This window comes from Dipodomys merriami, unplaced genomic scaffold, assembly GCF_024711535.1.
Source record: "Dipodomys merriami isolate MVZ:Mamm:240054 unplaced genomic scaffold, mDipMer1.0.p SCAF_25, whole genome shotgun sequence".
Lineage (NCBI taxonomy): Eukaryota > Metazoa > Chordata > Mammalia > Rodentia > Heteromyidae > Dipodomys > Dipodomys merriami.
The window spans coordinates 5,612,728-5,633,335 of record NW_027203937.1 but is presented as its reverse complement, the minus strand read 5'-3'; the positions used below and the strand labels follow the sequence as shown (position 1 = coordinate 5,633,335).

Genomic DNA, 20,608 nt, shown 5'->3' with positions numbered 1-20,608 from the left:
TGCCTGTTAGTTGGATTATTTGTTCTTTTAGTGATGAATTTTTTAGGTCTTTGTATATTCTGGATATTAACCCTTTATTCATTGAATAGCTGGTGAAGGTTTTCTCAAATTCTGTGAATTGCCTCTTAGATTCTGATCATTGTTTCCTCTGCTGTGCAAAAGTTGATGCAATCTGACTTTTCCATTCTTGCTCTTATCTGCTGAGTAATTGCAGTCTATTCATAAAATGTGCCTATATGCAAGACTTTCCCCTATCTTTTCCTGTAGTAGTCTCAAAGTTTCAGATTTTGTATTACAATTCATTTGGAGTTTATTTTTATAAAGGACAAAAGGATAACCAGATTGGCCAGTACCATTGTTGAAGAGGCTGTCTTTTCCTTAGTGTATGTTTTGGCTCCTTTTTCAAAGATGAGATGGCTGAAGCTGTGTGGTTTTATTTCTGAGTTACACTTGTTTTTGTATCTCTTCTTGTGCCAGTATTATGATGTTTTTGTTAGGATGGCTTCTATAGTGTAATTTTAAGTTTGGAATTGTGATCGATCTAGTGTTACTGTTTTCTTAAAATTAAGATTTCTTCCATGTGAAATTTAGAATTTATTTTTCTGATTGAGAATCATGACATTGGGACTTTGATGGGCACTAGATTGCTTTCAATATTATATACATTTTCACAATGTTATTCAGCCAAACCATGACATGGGAGGTCTTTCCATCTTCTAGTGTCTTCTTCAGTTTCTTTTTGCCTTCTTTCATTCTTTATTTTCCTTTCTTTCTATCTCCCTCCCTCCCTTCCTCCCTTCCTTCTTTCCTTCCTTTCTGTGCTGGTCCTACACTTGAATTCAGGACCTGTGTGCTGTCTCTGAGCTTTTCTTGCTAAAGGTTAGCACTCTACCATTTGAGCAATCACTCTACTTCTGTTCTTTTGGTAATTTATTGGAGATAAGAATGTCATGGAGCTTTTCCTCAGAGCTGTGTGAGGTGCGTGTTATGGTCTCCGAGTCTCCTGACAGCTATACTACACGATGGTCAACGTACACAAAACCAGACGGACTTTCTGTAAGAAATGTGGCAAGCATCAGCCTCACAAAGTGACCCAGTACAAGAAGGGCAAAGATTCTCTGTATGCCCAAAGAAAGAGGCGCTATGATCGGAAGCAAAGCGGCTATGGTGGGCAGACCAAGCCAATATTCCGAAAGAAGGCTAAAACCACCCAGAAGACTGTGCTGAGGCTTGAATGTGTTGAGCCTAACTGCAGGTCCAAGAGGATGCTGGCCATTAAGAGATGCAAGCATTTTGAACTGGGAGGAGATAAGAAGAGAAAGGGCCAAGTGATCCAGTTCTAAACTTTGGGGGGGGTGGGTCTTAATTTTGAGGAGGAGATCTTGAAGCTATAAAATTACCTGATGGGAAACTAATAAATCTCAGAAAGAAAAAGAATGTCATGGACTCTCCTACCCAGGCTGGCTTTGAACTGTAATCCCCAAATCTTAACCTCCTAAGTAGCTAGGGATTACAAGCATGAGCCACCAGGGTCCAGTTAGTGTTCATTAAAAAGATTGATGTATAGTTCTCTTTTTCTTTTGTTGTATCCTTGTTCAGTTTTGATATGAGTATAATACTGGCTTCAGAAAATAAGTCTGATAGAGTTCCTTCCCTTCCTTTTTCATTGAAACATTTGCGAAGTATTGGTGCTAATTCTTCTTTAATGGTCTGATAGAAGTTGAAATTGAAACTGTTTGGTACTGAGCTTACTTGTATCTTTTCTTCTTCAGTTCAGCATTTGGCAAGAAAGAAAGTAACAGTGCAATAAGAGGATGGCAGCCTGGAGGACTGTGGAAGGCTAGGATGGGTATATTAATAAACTGTGGTTGTATGAGTATGACTTCACTACACAACTGCCCCAAAGGAGATGGCTTTGGAATTGCCTGAATTAACAACAACAATAATAAACAACAGAAAACACCAAGTGTTTGTTACCATTTAGGAAAATGTTAATCATTTTATACGTATGAACTCATCTATCCATCATAAGCACTCTGCAAGTTAATAGTGCATATTAGAGTTGGGTACAGTAGTATATGCCAGTAATCCCAGCACTGAGAAGGCAGAACTCTGTGAGTTCAAGGCTAGGCTGGGCTACATAGTGATAGCGGTCTCAGAAAACCAAATTAAAAAGAAATCCAATATACTTTGGAGATGAGGAAACTGAGGCAGACATGAATGAACTATGTGTCAATAAGTAGCTTGTTAATAAGACTCTCAAACATAAGCAGCTTAGCTGTAGAACTCATGCTTATATACATAATAGTTAATGGTAGAGTCTTCATAAAGTCTTCTATATTACACCAGACACATGTGCTTTATAAATTTGTTTCTTCACTTCTTAAAATGAAGCTAATAAAATTTTCTGTTTCATAGGGCTGTTGTGAGAACTAGATGAATTAATATAGTCTGAAGTGCTCCTATCAGTGTCTGCATTTAGAAGGTGATTAAGCAAGAATTGTTATTATTTTTAATCTATGGAGGGAAATTGAGTCTCATTCATTCACACTAACCCATGTAACACAAAAAACACACACCTATTCCTTCATGTACTCTGACGTAATCTGAGACTTTTATGGCTGGACACAATCTTGTTCCTGTTGTTGAAGCCAGGCAATAAAATCAAGCTGGTGAGAGAAAATGAAAATTCCAGCTAGAATCATAGAATCTATCTCCCTGGCCACTGCATCTCTTCCAGTACATTTTGGTATGTGTCCCAAGGCTGGACTTTAACAAGAGAACTTCAGACCCTCTCAAGTATTCAATCTGCTAGGCCATGATGGAAATGAGCAGGACCTGGTTTGGTTCCAGTTTGTGCTTTGCTACAGATTCCTAGCATATTCCTTCTGTGACCTAGGATAGACTCCACACAGGACCAAGACACTGTTTCCATGTGGCATCTGGCTCTTATTCTGACAGGAACGTGTAGGAGCTAGACTCTCAACAATTAGCCATGTCAGGTTGTGACTGGAAAACCGTCTCACTTCTTCAGAGGCCAGATGATCCAGAATGAGTTTCAGAGTTCCTTTGTCTAAGCTTTTCCTCAGCTGTAGTCTGATTCATAGCTTTCAGTCTGAGGTGGGACTGATCTGTGAAGTCCATCTACCCTAGGCCAAACAAACGTGACTTAAGCCCTTCTACAACAGTCTAGGCCTATCTTTGCCCAACCTCTTCTCTGACTGTGGGGAAAAAACAAGCTTAAAACATCTTATTCAACCATTATAGAAGAGATAGCACAATCTGGTATACATAACAAATGAAATATACAACAGATAAGAGTATAACCTGGGAGAGTTTCGCATCTGCTGATCAGGGTAGATATCCCTTGATTGATGGAAAGAGTGACTCTGATCAAGATACACTATACACATAAATGGACTTGTTACATTGTACAACCATTTGTAGATAACAATAAATTAATAAAATTATTAATTTGGGAGATCACCTAGCTGAACAATATGGTTACCCCCCTACCAACTTTGCTATGGACAACACTGTTCTGGGAAAGTTGTAACTCATTATCTTCTACTGCAAAATTTGCCTTTCTACTATCTGCCCCTGTTCTGTGATAAAAGATTTCTTTTGTATCTTTATGTGTTAGCTATTCCTGGGAAAAAGGATTAAAATGATGTGAGTCATAAGATTTCTAATCAGCAAATTTTGCTTTAGATTTACAAAATCCAGGCCATCTGGTGGACCTACAGATAGCGGAGTCTGTGCATCAAAAAAGCAGACCACCCCAACATTTGTGACTGCCCTGGGATTTGTAACTGGCCTAGCACCATGCCCTCAACCCTGCATAAGCCTGCAACTCCTGAGCCAAATAGTCTTAATAATAGCTTCTATCTTGTTTGGTTGTCTACCTTTCTAAATAAATATTTTCTTGTCTTAGAGTCACTGAGTGATGAACAACATAGAAAAGTATAGTAACCACAGAAATGAGTGTGTGCCGTGACTCCAGTGGTGAATAGTTGTGGAATCCCATCTCCTTGTGTCTAGTATTTACTTTAGTAATGTGCTTTGGTGCTTTGAATGGTCTGCTAAGCACTAAATCCTTTAATACTTCTCAGTCAGATTCGGAGAGAGTAGAGATGTCTAGTTTTGTTTTTGTATGTTTGAATAGAAACCCTACACAAATCAGGGTAGAAACAATAAGTTGGGCGAGACACCTGTAGGGGCTAAAGGAACACTGGGAAGGCATGATGGGACACCTGGCTCTTGAAGGTTGAGGTATACGTCAAGTTTGGAAGGAAATATGAAGGGGCAGGCATGTGGAGAATGTGGAGAGACTGAGCAAAGGAAGCAGAGGTGCAGGGCTGTTTAGATATCTTTGAAACTAAAGCTTTTTTTATACAGGCTATCGATAGTAATTATTTTGACTGGTTAGAGAGAGAGAGAGAGACAGAGAGAGAGAGACAGAGAGACAGAGAGAGAATTTTTTCTTGAAATTAAAAGGTAGACAACTTATTTTGTTTTAGAAAGCAAAGCTCCAATAACTATTATTTCTCTTTTTTTGACACTCTCATTTCAGCAACCCTAAAATCACTACATGTTTAGAATTCAGGGAACTGGAGAAAAAGCAAGAGATTTCCTTCCCTGATTTGCCTAGAGGCTGAAGCTACTGCTCCTGTTAAACTTCAGCCTCACCCATGTCAATTGTCAGTCAGAACTGGGACTCCCGGTGCAAACTTCAATTAGACAATTCCCATCTATTCTTCTGTAAGCAACAGAAGAAGTGTTAACGGAAACCCTTCGGGATAACTTGTCACACTAGGATGTGGTGCTCAGGTGCAGGGCTTTAGGACCCACCACTGGCAGGAGAAGAGTAGGAAGGATGAAATGACTCATTTTTTTGACATGGAATCTTAATCTTTATCTCAAAGATCAAGCTGAAGGATGCTTCCATCATCCTATTTTTGAAATTCACAGACTTAATGGAGATTTTCTTTGCTTTGGTGAGACCTCTTAGTGGCCAGCTGCCAGGAAACAGGAACCGAACCATCCATACACAGTGAGTTGTTTTTAAGCTAAAACATTCTCAAGACAAATGCTAATTAATGAGGAGGGGTAAGAAGATGAAACATTTTTTCTTAACAGGAAGTTGGGGCAGAGAGGAGGATGTGGAAGGAGGAGTCCACATTTCCCAAGGTTCTTTCTTAAAATACCTTGTGTATGTCTTCAGGGCTTCTGACTCACTCCCAGGCCAAGCATTCCATTTTGGGGCTATGATATTCCCAGCTGGTGTGTGGAGAGACCAGTTCACTCCCCACCTCCAGTATCTACAGAAACATCTGCTTTAGCTTATTAGAATGTCAAAGCAGCCGACCATCAATCCATCATCTTTTCTGTTTAAGGACAGATTCCTGTTGGCTGACGTGCCCTTCACCCTGGACTGCCTGTGTGTATGTGTGCAAGTGTGAACTGAATTTGGTGATCATTTGAAGAGTCTCTTACATCCTAGTTTATTTAACCTTCTCACAGGAATAGCAAGATTTCTCTTTGGGGAGTCATGGAATGATTACTGACTGGTTAGATAAGCGGCAAGCCCTGGAAGCAGGAAGTTAAAGTAGACTCTTAAAGCCAAATTCCCTTCTCTCAGGTAATGCAGAAGCCTGGACACAGAATAAATAGACTTGAGTTCAGTTCAGTCATACCAGGAACTATGTGAGCTGAGACAGATACTTTAGCCTCTAAGGGTCTCAGATTCCTCTTCAATAAGATTTCTCTTCTGTAATAATAATTATCCTGCCAGTCTTACAGGTGGGTCTTTTTTAAAAAACATTTTGTACTTGGGGCTTGAACTCAGGGCATCGGTGCTGTCCTGAGCTTTTGTGCTCAAGGCCACTGTCTAGCATTTGATCACTTTCCAGCTTTTTGTGTGTGTGTGTGTGTGCTTAATTGGAGATTTTCTTTCCTGAGCTGGCTTTGAACTGCAGTCTTGACATCTCAGCTTCCTGAGTAGTTAGAATTACAGACATAAGCCATCGGTATCCTGCTGATCTCACAGGATTCTTTTTTTTTCCTTCTAATTTGCTTTATTATTGTTTTAGAGGTGATATACAGCCCAGTTATCTTTATATATGTCAGGTAATAAGTACATTTCTTTTAGTAGGTTGTCATCCTTTCCTCCATTCTCTCCCATGTCCTCCCTCCCATCTCCACCCACAAGTTGCATAGTTCACTTTCATCTATGTCCAGTGTGCTCTACTGCTTTCACCCTTTTCCCTCTGATTCTGCGCCCCCCTCCACACTCCCACAAATGTGCACATGAATATACCATATGTAAAGTAAAGAATACAGAGTCATCAGAAAAAAAACAAATTATGAAAAGTTCTTTGTTTCCATATCTTTGGAGTTTGTTTTGGTATGAATATTATTTTATATACATATAAAGAGACTCTTGGGTATTGTTCCTTTGTGACTCTCTCCTAAGACTATCCTCTTGGTCTCACTATATGTGGGTATTTAGAATTCTGTGTATTTTGTCATACCCCAATGCATTTAGATCTAACTTTGCGTATCAGGAAGAATATTAGCCATATGTCTCTCTGATCTTAGCTTACCTCACTTAATATGATTTGTTCTAGTTCCATCCATTTCCCTGCAAATGACATTATTATATTCTTTCTAATGGCTTTGTAAAATTCCATTGTGTATAGCATAGGTACCACAATTTTTTGGATCTACTCATCTATTGGGGGCATCAGGGTTGTTTCCATATCTTTTGCTATTGTGAATAGTGCAGCAATGAACATAGATGTGCAGGTGTCCATATCATATCCTGGCTCATGATGCTCAGGGTAGATACCAGAGTGGTATTCCTTAAAACAATAAAGGCTATATATGACAGACCAATGGCCAACATCATACTAAATGGGGAGAAGCTAAAACCATTCCCCAAGGCAAAGACGCCCATTCTCTCTACTCCTCTTCAATATAGAGTTCTGGAATAAGGCAAGAAAGGATACTAAAGGGATTCACATGGGGAAAGAAATTAAACTATTCCTTAAGGACCCCAAAATCTCCACCCCCAAATGTCTAGAGCTAATCAACCACTTTATCAAAGTAGCAGTTTTCAAAATTAACCCACAGAAATCATGAAAACAACCCCATTTGCAGTAGCCTCAAAAAATACTTAGGAATTAACCTAACTAAAGATGTAAAAGATCTTTATAGTAAAAACTATAAAAAAATCTAAAGAAAAAAGTCAAAGAGGACACCAGAAAATGTTAAGAACTTATGGACAGGTAGAATCAATATTGGGAAAATGGCCATTCTGCCAAAAATGATATACAAATTCAATGCAATCCCATTAAAATCCCAATGATGTTCTTTACTGAGATAGAGAAAACAATCCAAAAATTCATATGGTACAACCAAAGATCTAGAATAGCCCAAACAATTCTAGGCAATAAAAGCAATGTGGGTGGTATCACAATACCAGATTTCAAACTCTACTACAGAACCCTAACAAAAAACAACAACAGTCTACAACAACAACAACAACAAACACTTTGGTACTGGCACAAAAATAGACCCGAAGACCAATGGAATAGATGAGAAGTCTCGCAGGATTTTTTTTTTTTGGTCAGTTGTGGGGCCTGAACTCTGGGCCTGGGCGCTGTCCCTCAGCTCTTAAGCTCAAGGCTAACACTCTACCTGAGCCACAGTGCCACTTCCGGCCTTTTCTGCTTATGTGAGGCTGAGGAATCGAACCCAGGGCCTCATGCATGCAAGGCAAGCACTCCACCTCTGAGCCACTTTCCCCGCCCTCACAAGATTCTTTTTTTTTTGTTTTAATTGTAAAGATACTATACAGAAGGTTACAGTTACACGAGTGAGGTAATGAGTACACTTCCTCTTGAACATTGTTACCCCCTCCATTGTTTTCCCCATACCATCCCCTCCCTCCCTCCCTTCCCCAAGGTTCTTTTTTTTTTTTTTTTGATTGTGATTAAGTGATTACATAATTTCCGGAATTTCACAGTATTGTGGAGTAATGATGCTCATTTAAAGTTACAAGTTCATTCTAACTTTCCTGGAGCAAATTGTCTATCACAGTCTGTAACATATAACGGTGCTCACATGTTATATACCATATATGTGATCAGCAGCATGGGGATATTTAGTAGTGGTTCAACCAGATGAGTGGGAGTTCTTTGTTTCTTAAGTCCTGTTAGTTTTGTCGTATCACCTAACATTTTGGATTTAGCATCCACTTATCAGGGAGACCATGTACCGTTTGTCTCTTCGTTCTTGGCTTACCTCGCTCAACATGATTCCTTCTAGCTCCATCCATTTCCCTGCAAATGCCATTATTTTGTCATTTCTAATGGCTGCATAATATTCCATTGTGTATAGATACCACAATTTTTGGATCCATTCATCTGTGGTGGAGCATCTGGGTTGTTTCCATATCCTAGCTATTGTGAACAGTGCTGCAATAAACATGGAGGTGCACGTGTCCTTGTATATTGGTTCCTGTTGTTCAGGGTAGATGTCTAGAAGTGGTATGACTGGGTCGTAAGGGAGGTCAATCTTTAGCTTTCTAAGGACCCTCCAGACTGCTTTCCAAAGTGGTTGTATACGTGTACATTCCCACCAGCAGTGTAATAGGGTTCCTCTTTCTCCACATCCCCTCTAGCATTTGTCGTTGGCTGATTTCCTCACAAGATTCTTAAGAGGTCAGAATAATGGGAAAGGACGGCATGTTGAAGAGCATCTGAAATTTGAATTCCTTCTTACGAAGTCACCACCAACAATCCATATAACTTGTTTTGGAGTTCTTTTTGTGACAAAGAATCCATTCTTCTAGACCTGGACATTGTGGGATAGATCTGATTTATTTTGTGCCCCAAGAGGCTTCTGTGGTCATTTTACCAATTGCTTCCTCTCTACTGGTTATTCAGAAACAAGTCCAATCTGTTTCTGTAAGAATAGCTTCTAGATCTTTGGAGGTAGTACTGCAGCTCTAATACAAAACCTTGCATTCCCTTCATTATTTTCTTTATTGTTCTCCAAAAATACTCTAGGAAATTTATGACCCTTAGCCTATTTTGTTTAGATCTGAATCTGGTATTTAGGATGGTTTGAAAGAGGAATGACATGGGTACTGTTCCTTTGTTCTATATTCTATGCCTTTATGAGTGCATATAATGCTTGAATTAGTTTCTTTGGTGGCTACCTCCCAGCATTTCCTCCATCATTTCAACTACAAACTCCTACTTTTTGGTTATTACTTCGTTTCTGTCCAGCTCATTCTGCCTGGTGGCCAACTCAACATCTTTCAGACCCCATCAGGACTGTCCCTTACCCTTCTCCTCCATTTCCTCATGTGTATTTTTACTTAGCTTGGACTTTAAGAAATTGAGGGGAGGGCTGGGAAGGTGGCTCAGTGGTAGAGCACTTGCCTTGCATGCCTGAGGCCCTGGGTTCGATTCCTCAGCACCACATAAGCAAAAAGAAAGAAGTCAGCAAGAAATTGAGGGGAGGGGTAACAAGGTTGACAAAAAATGTACTCATTACCTTACTTATGTAACTGAATCCCCTCTGTACGTCATCTTGACAATAACAAAAAGAAATTATCTTTAAGGAGTTGCCATTCAGCAAAGCAATTTATGAATATAATGCATCTTGATCAATGTCACCCCCTTCATCATTCTCTCCCATCCCTCCTGACCTTCCCTCTTCTCTCAATTTTCTTAATTTTGTAGGACATGCACTGACTACTATGACTGCATTCTATAGCCTAGACTTTTGCTGTATCATTATAATCATTCCCATGAATACAGTCACAGCTCCTTTTTTCCCCCTTTCTCTCTCTCTTTTTTTTTTTGCCGGTCATGGGGCCTGAACTCTGGGTCTGGGCGCTGCCCCTCAGCTCTTCAGCTCAAAGCTAGCGCTCTACCCCTGGAGCCACAGCGCCACTTCTGGCTTTTTCTGTTTATGTGGTGCTGAGGAATTGAACCCAGGGCCTCATGCTTGCAAGGCAAGCACTCTACCACTGAGCTACCTTCCCAGCTCCACCCCCTTTCTCTCTTGAATGGCAAATCAGGATCCCAATTATATCCTATTCTGTCTCATCCAACCCTCCACCTAAAGAGTTAGACTTGCCTAGAGAAACACAGAAACAGGTCAACTGACTGTCTAACTTTGGTTTGTGTTTCTATAACAATCTATGCTTACAGTTCATCTGGGAAGTCCAATACAGAGCACTAGCATCTACTGAGGGACTTCATGCTGCATCATCCTATGGTGGAATGTGGAAGGGCAAGAGATCTCAGATTGGACTGGGTACCAATGGCACATGCCTGCGATTCTAGCTATCCAGAAGGCTAAGATTGGGGATGGGGGAATCACAGTTCAAGGACAGCATTGGAAAAATGAGTTTGTGAAACTCAATCTCAGCCAGGAGCTGGCTGGGTACAGTGGTACACACCTGTCATTCCTACTACATGACTTGAGAGGATTGTGGTTTCAGACTAGCCTGGACAAAAATATTCATGAGATTCCATCTTAACAGAAAAGGCTGGATGTGGTAGCATGTGCAGATCATTCTAGCTATAACAGGAAGCATAAATGGGACCATCACAGGGCAGGCTAGGGAAGTCACAAAGTGAGATCCTACTCAAAAATAGCCAAAGCAAACGGGCTGGAGACATGGCTTTAATGGCAGAACACCTGAATAGTAGGCACAAAGTTCTGAGTTCAAAACCCCAGTACCACCAAAGAATGAGAGAGAAAAACAGAAGCACAAAATCAAGCCTGCTCCAATCTAAAGGTCTCACTCTTACTGCACATGGCTTATATATAGTTTTATATGCAATATGTGCAAATATATAGGTTGCATTTTCCTTCCCGAAGTACCTTCAAGGTTTCTCTAATGATTCTCTTATTATCAAAAATTAAATGCTAATACTTTTTGAGAATGAAAAACGAAAATAAAAACCTCTGTTTTAAAAGAAAGTCTCATGGGGCTAGGAAGGTGGCTCAGTGGTAGAGTGCTTACCTTGCATGCATGAGGCCCTGGGTTTGATTTCTCAGCACCACATAAGCAGAAAAAGCTGGAAGTGGTGCTGTGGCTCAAGTGGTAGAGCGCTAGCCTTGAGCTGAAGAGCTGAGGGACAGCACCCAGGCCTATAGTCCAGCCCCCACAACCAACCAAAAAAAAATTATCAAAAAAAAAGTCTCACTCCCTTTTATAATTGGCATTAATCTATCTGTGAGAGTATAACCCGCATGACCTAATCTCTACAGTATTCCATCAGGGATTGAGTTTCTGACATAAGCCTTTATAGTTGATAAATTCAAATCATACTACTGATATGAATTAAATTCTTGGTCAAAAACCTCAAGGAGACTCCCAGAGCTAGCTGGCTAGTTCCCAGGTCTGTCTAAGTAACTTGGTCACATATCTTTATCCTTCATCCTCTAGTGCATCTTTCTCCACACTCACTCTCACTTGATGAGTTTATCTTCAACTAGACACGTCTCCCACTTGTTCCTTCCACCACTCCTACCCACTTGCTCCATCTGTGCCCAATATTCTGCCTCCCTCTGGATAGTTCTTGTGCTCCTAAGACTAAGCTCTCCAGATGTGTACTACATTCTTTTATTTTTTATTTTTTGTTTCTGGTCATGGGGCCTGAACTCTGGGCCTGGGCACTGTCCCTCAGCTTTTCAGCTCAAGGCTAGCGCTCTACCACTTGAGCCACAGCGCCACTTCCAGCTTTTTTCTTTTTGCTTATGTGGTGCTGAGGAATCAAACCCAGGGCCTCAGGCATGCAAGGCAAGCGTTCTACCACTGAGCCCCTTCCCAGCCCGCCCCCCCATGTATTACATTCTTGTCCTCCAACTTACTCAAGGGCTTTTGTGCCCCTCCTGTATTCCATCAATTTCCTTTGCTACAATATTATCTTTTTCTCTTTTCAAATGAGGCCCACTGACTAAACTGCTAAAATTCTGGCTTGCCCAGCTTGTGTAAGTGTTACTAGAACTCCATCCCCACAGCGCACCAGCTGGGACAGGAGCAGCAGGGAGCCCCAACGGCAGACAGAAAAGGTAGGTGAGGAGGGTGGGGCTGCCAACATCTTCACCTCAGCAAAGACATGACATCTCATACATCTATCTAGAAGGTTCAGAGTTAGGTGGTCTTCAAGAGTGGCTCATAACGCTGTTCTGTCCTCACATAGAGATGCAAAATTATGGTAAATGTGGCAAGCTACCCTCCAAAGCTAACTCATCAGAAGTATCCCATCTTTCTATCACTTGCAACATCTTGTTTATGCTGAAAACCCGGTCAGCTCCCACCAAGAGAGTTTTCCTCCTAGAACAACAGATTCTTCAGCCCATTAGTTGTCTTCCCTCTTCCCTCTTCTTCCAAAGATTCGTCCAGAGAATGCACCCATTTAATTCCTGTTTTCTATCTGATCACATGGGGTTCAACTGGAATTTTCACACCACCTGAAAAAGCACATTATCTACTACCTCATATTTGAGGTTCTGCCCAAATAGTCATGATATCTCCTAGAAGTCCTTTTTACTGAAGGGACAGCTTTCCCACTTACTTGTCTGTCACAGCCTGCATGAATGCATCTACAAATTCATCATATTCCTTCCCACGCACACGGCGATGCTTTAGGCCAATGTACAGCGGGTCTCTGAGCAGCTCCTGGAACAGAAAGAGAAGAACTAACTCCATTGCTATTGATTTATTATCATTATCATTATTATTAGTTTAAAAACAACTGTCCATGTTTAGCATGAAGAACTATGGGGTAGGAGAAAAAAGGAAGTAGAAAGCTGTCTGGGTCTTCCTACCCCTACCCAGGAATCAGCTTTGTAAGTCTCTGCCTTTTTAGTCCTGGAAGGTGATGTCTGCCTGTAATTCGAGCTGAGGGGGAAGTTAGGTGATCCTGGCTAGCATCAGGACAGAAAATGATGGTAGAGACCAGCTCTAAAGTGGCAAGGAGTTGATATGGCAAAAAGAAAAATAGCTATTTTATTTCCTTTGGGTCATACAGGTTTCAGGGCCCAAATGCAAATGCGTTTTGTGGCTGTGACCTGGTGTGTGCCCCCTTAGCCTCCATTCAATCAAAGGTCCCTTCCAAATCTGAAACAGAGGATCGAATCATGGGAGAGCCAAGTATAAAACTCTCATTAGCTATAACCACCCCTCTGGTCAACTGGAGCAAAAGTATTCCCTTAGGGGAAGGAAAACAGAGGACCCTAACTGATCAGGCCTTGGGAGAGAATATGCCCCCTTGTTTCTGGGCCTTTTGTTACACAAAGAGTCTGCCTTTTCTTCTTTTTAATCTTTAAGTTGTTGTACAAAGGAGTCTCCATTTAATAAAGCAGTTTATGAATTCAGTGCATCTTGATCAATGTTACCTCTTTCAACTTTCTCCCATTCCTCCCAACCCATCCCTTTCCTCACTCTTAATTTTGTAGGATATACAAAATTCTTGACTATATCCTCCTTTTTTCCTCTTCATTGTCTACTCCTTTCCCCTTGACCCCACCCCATCCCTTTCAAGTACCAGCTTCCAGTGTTTATTTTGTTGAACTTTGATTTTGCCTTTCTAAGTGATTACACTATTGCTTCTATATTTTCACTGTCAAATAAGCCTTCTTTGTTTGCTTTAAATGTTTCCCTGCCCTTTGATGCTTTAATCCAAAGAGAAAACAAGCCTAAATCCTAGATGGTATCATTGTAACTCCTATCAATAAACACTTTTAAAAAGCTTTACCCTTTAAATGATCCTTTTATTAGAAAGATCATTGTACAACTCTCCAAGGAGATGGAAATGAAAAAGGAACTCAACATTCTGTGATAGGCTATTATTGTCACCTTACTTTTTTTTTTTTGTCAGTCCTGGGGTTTTAACTTTGGGCCTGGCCGCTGTCCCTCAGCTCTTCAGCTCAAGGCTAGCACTCTACCACTTGAGCCACAGTGCCACTTCCTGTTTTCTGGAGATGAGTCTCAAGGACTTTCTTGCCCCAGCTGGCTTTGAACCGTAATCCTCAGATCTCAGCCTCCTCAGTAGCCAGGATTAAAGGCATGAGCCACTGGTGTCCAGCACCCCACTTCTTAAATGGAGAAGTTAAATACCTTGCCCAAAGTTACAGCACTAGCTAAGTGACAGAGAAAGTGACTCAGACGATACAATTCCAAAGCCTGAAGCCCCTTCAATATCACACTGAGGATGCTCAGAAAAGCATCTCAGTCATGGTCCCCAGGCCATAAATCTGGTTTCCTCTGTAGGATGGGGTCTTCTTGCTCTAACATTCTTTCTGCCTCCATTCATAGGGGCATTAGATTTAGCAAATAAAAGTCAGGACTTCCATCAAATTGAAATTTCAGATAAATATTAATCATATTTTATCATAAGCATGTTCTATGCAATACTTGGCACATAATTAAATTAAAAACAATTAGGAATTACTGCTTGTCTGAAATTCAAATCTAACATGACATTTGTATTTTATCTGACAATACTACATGCTGGAGACTTCTAAATGCACAAGCACATACCTAATGGGAAAAAAGGAAGAGGTCTGGGCAGTAAACGTTCCCATAGTCTTTCTTGTATGCAATTCAGTTGGTAAGGCACAGGGTGCAATGTGTACCTCTTGCCCTGTGCAATTCCCTGCCAACGGCATCCTTGCTGATTTGGAAAAGCTACTTCATGCCTGCTAGAGGTGTGACAGCTGGCTGCAGGTATGGATACAGCCTTTCTTGGGGTTCCATTCTGCCTTTCCCTACTCCAAGTATGGTCTGCAGAACAAGAGGCTGAACCCCTGGACTTTCCCAGTCACAACTGAGCTCTCCTGGAAGAACTAGAAGAAGTCCCAGCTATAGCCTAGTTCCCTGCCCCACAGTGTCAAAGTGCTGGAGAGGAGACTCCCAGGTCATGAAACCTCCCAGCAGGGCTGGGAGTCAGGTTAACCTCAAACCCCAGCTTGCTCATCTATAAAGCCCAGATGAGCATAAGCCAGGATATTCAAAGCATCACATGAGTAAGTCACTTGAATACTCTATATTAGCATAAGAAATCATTTATTTATTTATTTATTTATTTTTTACTTTGGTTGGCTGTGGGACTTGAACTCTGGGCCTGGGTGCTGCCCTCAGACCTTCAGCTCAAGGCGAGCACTCTACCACTTGAGCCAAAGCACCACTTTCAGTTTTCTGGTGGTTTATTGAGCTAAGAGTTTCATGGACTTTCCTGCCCCAGCTGGCTTTGAACCGTGATCCTCAGATCTCAGCCTCCTGAGTAGCTAGGATTACAGGTGTGAGCCACTGGCACCCAGCTCAAAACTAATTTTTACTATAATCTATATCTTGAGGCATTGAACATTTTATTATGAAAGTATAATCTTAAAAAGTCTTTTACAGTCAATAGTATCTAATAAAGATTGTCCTTTTATTTTTACTGAAATATACTGTGCAATGTTTAGAGCATTCAGAAATTCTTCAGGACAAATGAAGAGTTTGACTCATCCCGGTTAAGACTGTAGAGTCTGAGTTGGCCTCCTGACTCTCACACTTACTTTCTACTCAAGGTCTTGGGCATGTCAGAACGTTTCTGTAGTATGTTCCCTCATAACATAAGGGGAAATGAAACCCATGAATAATTTCCAGAGACCAACAGGGCATCTCCTTGTGAACTTACAGAATCACAACACTTCACCCAGAAAAAGACCTCTCTGTTCATGAGGTCCACTTGGGAAACTACATTAAGTTGGATTATCTCAGGGCTTGGGAGAAGCCATTTCTGCTGTGAGCCTCTTTTTCCTTCTAAGTTAGACAGCGTAACTGTCATGTGTTTTGTTTCACAGCATAGCACAACTAAGAGGTGCTCGCTTCCCTTGTTCTCTTGGAACTTATGAGACATCCCTTTTCATGGGAGCTGTGCTATGTATTTATTTTCCAAAACTCCTGGATGCTGGCAGGTAAAAGTGACTACATTTCAGGGCTGCATACAGCAGATGTTTTCCTTCAGCAGGAAACCTGCACGGGTGTTTTCTTTGATGATGAGTAAAACTCCTGTGGCCTCAGCAGTTTCATGGAGACACACACACACAGATGGTGGAGTTGTTCTGACACCGAGACTCCCTGGAACACACCCTCACTGCACTGATGCAGGAGAGAGAGAAGTTACAAGGCTAAGCCTGCCTCTCCTGTAGCACAGGCTTGCTCTGAGTAAGACATGTGCCCCAGACTTGTGGGGAGAAGATCATGCAAATTGACACTTGAAGAAAATAAAAAGAACTGTAGTGTGGGAGATGACATAACAAATCTATAGGAAGAGAGACAAACCATTGTCTTCCCAATGTTGGTCTACTCTGCAACTTTGAATTCTCATGCTCTGAGTGCAAGACTCAAGGGAGAAGCAGACACTTGGCGTGGATGTTACACAGGACCCATTAAAGTGAGCAATGAGGTGACAGGGTTGAAGCACTGACAACCAGGCCATTCCAGCCAGGCATGGCTTTTTATTTATCCCTTTCATTCCTAGCAGAGTGCCTGACACTTGCTAAACACTCAATAAACTTTTATTAAATAAGTAAAGTGCCCACAAAATAATCATAGTTGGAAAATTAGAACAAAATGACCAGCACACTATGATTATAGTTAGGTCATAACTACATCTAAGTATATGCATAGGTAAGTGTGGAGGGAGATCACATGTATAGCATTGTGCAAGAAATGCTCTTTCTGCTTTCTTTCAAAAATTTAAATAATACTCTACAGTTACTTTAATTAAAACAAAACACTCCGGAAGTCAAGAATTAGTCTTCACTTACAAAGAAACTGAAGCCTCAGTAGTGGAAAGGGTCATCTTAAGATCCCAGTCTTACCACTTGTAGCAGATCTTTTTGAGCAAATTAAACTCTCTGGGCCTCAGTTTCCCCAACTGGAAAGAGAATGATGACAAGTGTTCTACTCTCTGGGCTACTGTTTGGCCTAAACTGGGTGTAAGGTACTGGTTTATGGTTATAGCTCATTTCTGGTCAGCTTTTCTGGTGGGTTTGTCACAAACTGGGGTCAACCCTGAACTTGAGCACACTAAGGGTGAGTGCTGGGGCCTTCAACAATGAAGGATCGTAATGTATATCCTAAAGTCAACGAATACCCTTTCAGGGGATTCAGTAGCCCTAAATCAAAGTCATACGGCCAGGTTTTAGGAGTGAAGGTCTCCATTAAATCCAGTTGGAATACAGCCAGAGACATTGGATGGGAAGAATACCTAAGTTAAGGCTTGCTGCACTCATCTGTCTATCCAGGCAAAGATGGACGTTTTGAAATTGGAAGACCACTTTAATAGCTGCCTGGTATAAACTCAAGCATCTGGGTGGGGGAAAGGAAAACTGATTCTGCTGAGCAGCTATACAGCTCGTGCTGCAATCCAGCCTCCCATCTCCTAGGCTGGCAAGGAGGCTTGTGAAGAAGAAAAGCTTTAAAGGTGGAGGGCTGCTCAATGATCTTCCAGTCTGGTTCCCATCAAGTGTAAGGAGATCCAGGGGCACTGGAAGAAGCATCACTACTTTTCAGTCAAGTCTTGTCCCACTCCTCTTGTTCGTTCTCATCTCACTCTACCTAACTGATTTCCAAACTTGTAAGCAGGGTCTGCCTGGAACTTAATCATTTGATGGCTTCTGTGGGCAAAAATCTAATAAAGCCCCATTCCTTGCTAGAACTAGCATGCTCTTTTTTTGTTGAGAAATAGGGATGTGTGGTGTCTAGGCAAGAAGAAATCTGTGGAGACTTTTTCAAATTTTCTTGAGAGAAATCTCCACAGAATATAAATAAGGATTGCTTTTGACAACGTGAAATCAAGAAAAGAATCTATCTTAAGGAAATAATCCGAGAAAGGGACAACATGAGGGTCAGAGTACAGGTTGTCTACAGATGACCTAACTGCCCAACGCATGTTATATGAATTATGATATACCAGGCAGCTATTAAAGTGATCATGAAGAATAGTGGTATATCACGTGGGAGAAAACTTACGCTGTACCTCAGAAAGAACGATGAAAAACTATTGAAATATAGACCCAATTTTGTTCTTGTGAGTGTTTTGGGGTAAAATGGTTGGAAGGAATACAAGAAAATGTAAAAATAACATTAGCTTTGGTCATGTGACTGACACCATTTTTAATACTTCTTTGGATTTCAAAAATAAAGCTCATTAAGAAGGAACTGTTGAGTCATCATTAGTGGTTCACACTTATAGTATTAACCAGCAGCTGATATCTGGAGGTTTGTAATCCAAAGGAAAAAAAAAATCCACGAGGAACACAGAAAAGTCCACAAGATCCTAACTCTAAAATAACCAACCAACAAAAAGCTGAGCTGGACGTTTGGCTCAAGTGGTAAAGTACCAGCAGAGTAAGCAAGCTGAGCAATTATGAGATACTAAATTCAAATGCCCTATACTGCTGAGAGACTCAAGGAGAGAGAGAGAGAGAGAGAGAGAGAGAGAGAGAGAGAGAGAGAGAGAGAGAGAGAGAGAGAGAGAGAGAGAGAGAGAGAGAGAGAATTCTTGGACACTTTCTGATGCAGTGACATAGAACTGAGAATCACAGACTTGCACAAATACTGCTCATAGTATTTGTGGTGCTTGTAGCAGACAAACTTTTGGCTAGGGTTTGGCCTCCAGTTCCAAGGCAGATAGAATTACCCACAACATAGCTAAGTTTCTCTCCCTGGGTTTACAGGTTGCTCAAATGCCTGATTCTGAGATTTCAGCCACTGGTACTGATGCTTGGAGTTTTAACCCTTCTACTCAGGCAACTCATCTAAAAAATGCTGAAAAAGTACAGCATACTCTCACTTGCTGGGGAGAACTGTCAAACACACCAGAAGTTTCAGAGAGGCTTTGAGGGGAATGGAATCTCTATGGGATCTTAGAGGCAATGGATGAATGGAAGCCCAAGAGGTAGAGGAGGAGCAATGGGACCTGGAAATGAAATTGGCTGGGAGAAGCAGCAGCCAGGAAGAAGGAAGGTCCTCCCATTTATGTCTAAGTGGGGATGGGGAGACTTTGACCTTGATCTGGTCAAAAGGATGCTGAACATAGCTTTTGACCTCTTCTGCTTGTCCTAGACATATACTGGTTATTGCAGATAAGAGAAACCATGGGACCTATGTTTCTTTGAGTCTGGTTTGCTTCACTTACTATAATTTTTTCCAAGACTTTCCATTTCCTAACAAACGGGGTGATGTCATTTTTTTCTGATGGAGGCATAGAATTCCAGTGTGTGTGTGTGTGTGTGTGTGTGTGTGTGTGTGTGTGTGTGTGTGTGTGTGTGTGTGTGTGTGTGTGTGTGTGTGTGTGTTGTGTATACCACATTTTCTTGATCCATTCATCTACTCAGGGGCATCTGGGTTGGTTCCATATCTTAGCTATGGTGAATAATACTGTGATAAACATGGTTGTGCTAGTAGCTTTGGTATACCTTGTTTGTGATAGTTTGGGTAAATGCCCAAAAGATGCTAAATGAAGTGAACCCCAAGATAGGAACACAAGAGGTTTTATCTGATGTTCTTTTTAATGTACTTATAATGTACTATGTGATTTTTTTTGTTCCTTTGTATGTTCTTTCCCATGGTACAATCCCTGTTGTCACTGTATTTGATTCAGGTGTTCTGCATCTTGTATATACATTTTTCTAATTTTGGGAGGGGAAGGGAAATAACAAAATGCTGAAATAAGGATTCAGGATGACCCATTGTAATAATAAGATGTACAAGACAGTATGTTGAAAACAAACTTTACAACTTTGTGGGGGGAGGGGAGGGAGGGGTTGGAGAGGTGGAGAGGGAAGGGATGGTAGGGGAAAAACAAAGGAGGGTGTACCAATGCTGGATAGAAAATGGACTCATTACTTTGCTCATGTAACTGTAACCCCTCTGTACAGTATCTTTACAATAAAAAATATATATTAAGAAGAAAAAAAAGGATGCCAATAAAGAAATTGCTATGTGGATATAACACCCCACCCACAAAAGCACTCCTCCTCTCCTTGGTCTAGACAGTCTGTTACCTCGTTGTTGGTGCCGACATCCAGCAGAACAGGGAGGCAATGCTGTGGGTTCACCCCACCGCACGCTGTGTACAGGGTCAGCTTGCCAGTAGGGATGCCCATGCCGAAGGAGCCCAGGTCTCCCAAGCCCAGTATTCGTTCCCCATCAGTCACCACCACAGCCTGAAAAACACAACAAGGAGCCATCAATTGGAAGTGTCTTCTGAGACGAAGCTTTCATTCTGTGTCTAGCAGTAAGGCTTGACAACTGGATGTCAGCTGACTCTATGGGGAATTCTCCAACCGCAGGTAGCTGGTCCTTGAAGCAGGCTGGTGAGAAACCCCACTGTGGGTGTGATGACAGAAAGACACCAGCCCTATATTCTGAGCTGTGGATTGTGGACTGCAGACACAGCTGGCGGAAACCACATCTAGTCACCCTCCCTCAAAGAAACTCAAAAGAATTGTCAGTCTCAGGTGGGGGATGGGAGTGGAGAGGGATGGACATATGAAAAAAGAAAACGTTTCTACAAAT

The 20,608-nt window shown here is 41.4% G+C and overlaps 2 protein-coding genes across 3 annotated transcripts in view; one reads left to right on the top strand and one right to left on the bottom strand.

Moving 5' to 3' along the window:
* Me3 (malic enzyme 3) overlaps positions 1-20,608 on the bottom strand; it is a 210,874-nt gene that overhangs the window by 35,178 nt on the left and 155,088 nt on the right. For both annotated transcript variants that reach the window (XM_070034822.1, XM_070034823.1), the window contains 2 exons: positions 20,095-20,256; positions 12,609-12,712 (listed from right to left, as the gene is read on the bottom strand). In XM_070034822.1, the coding sequence (XP_069890923.1) occupies positions 12,609-12,712; positions 20,095-20,256 (266 nt within the window). The remainder of the gene's footprint in view (positions 1-12,608; positions 12,713-20,094; positions 20,257-20,608) is intronic.
* On the top strand, positions 1,023-1,351 carry LOC138836149 (large ribosomal subunit protein eL42-like). The gene has a single exon (XM_070034653.1). The coding sequence runs from the start codon at positions 1,023-1,025 to the stop codon at positions 1,341-1,343; it is 321 nt and encodes a 106-aa protein (XP_069890754.1). The 3' UTR covers positions 1,344-1,351.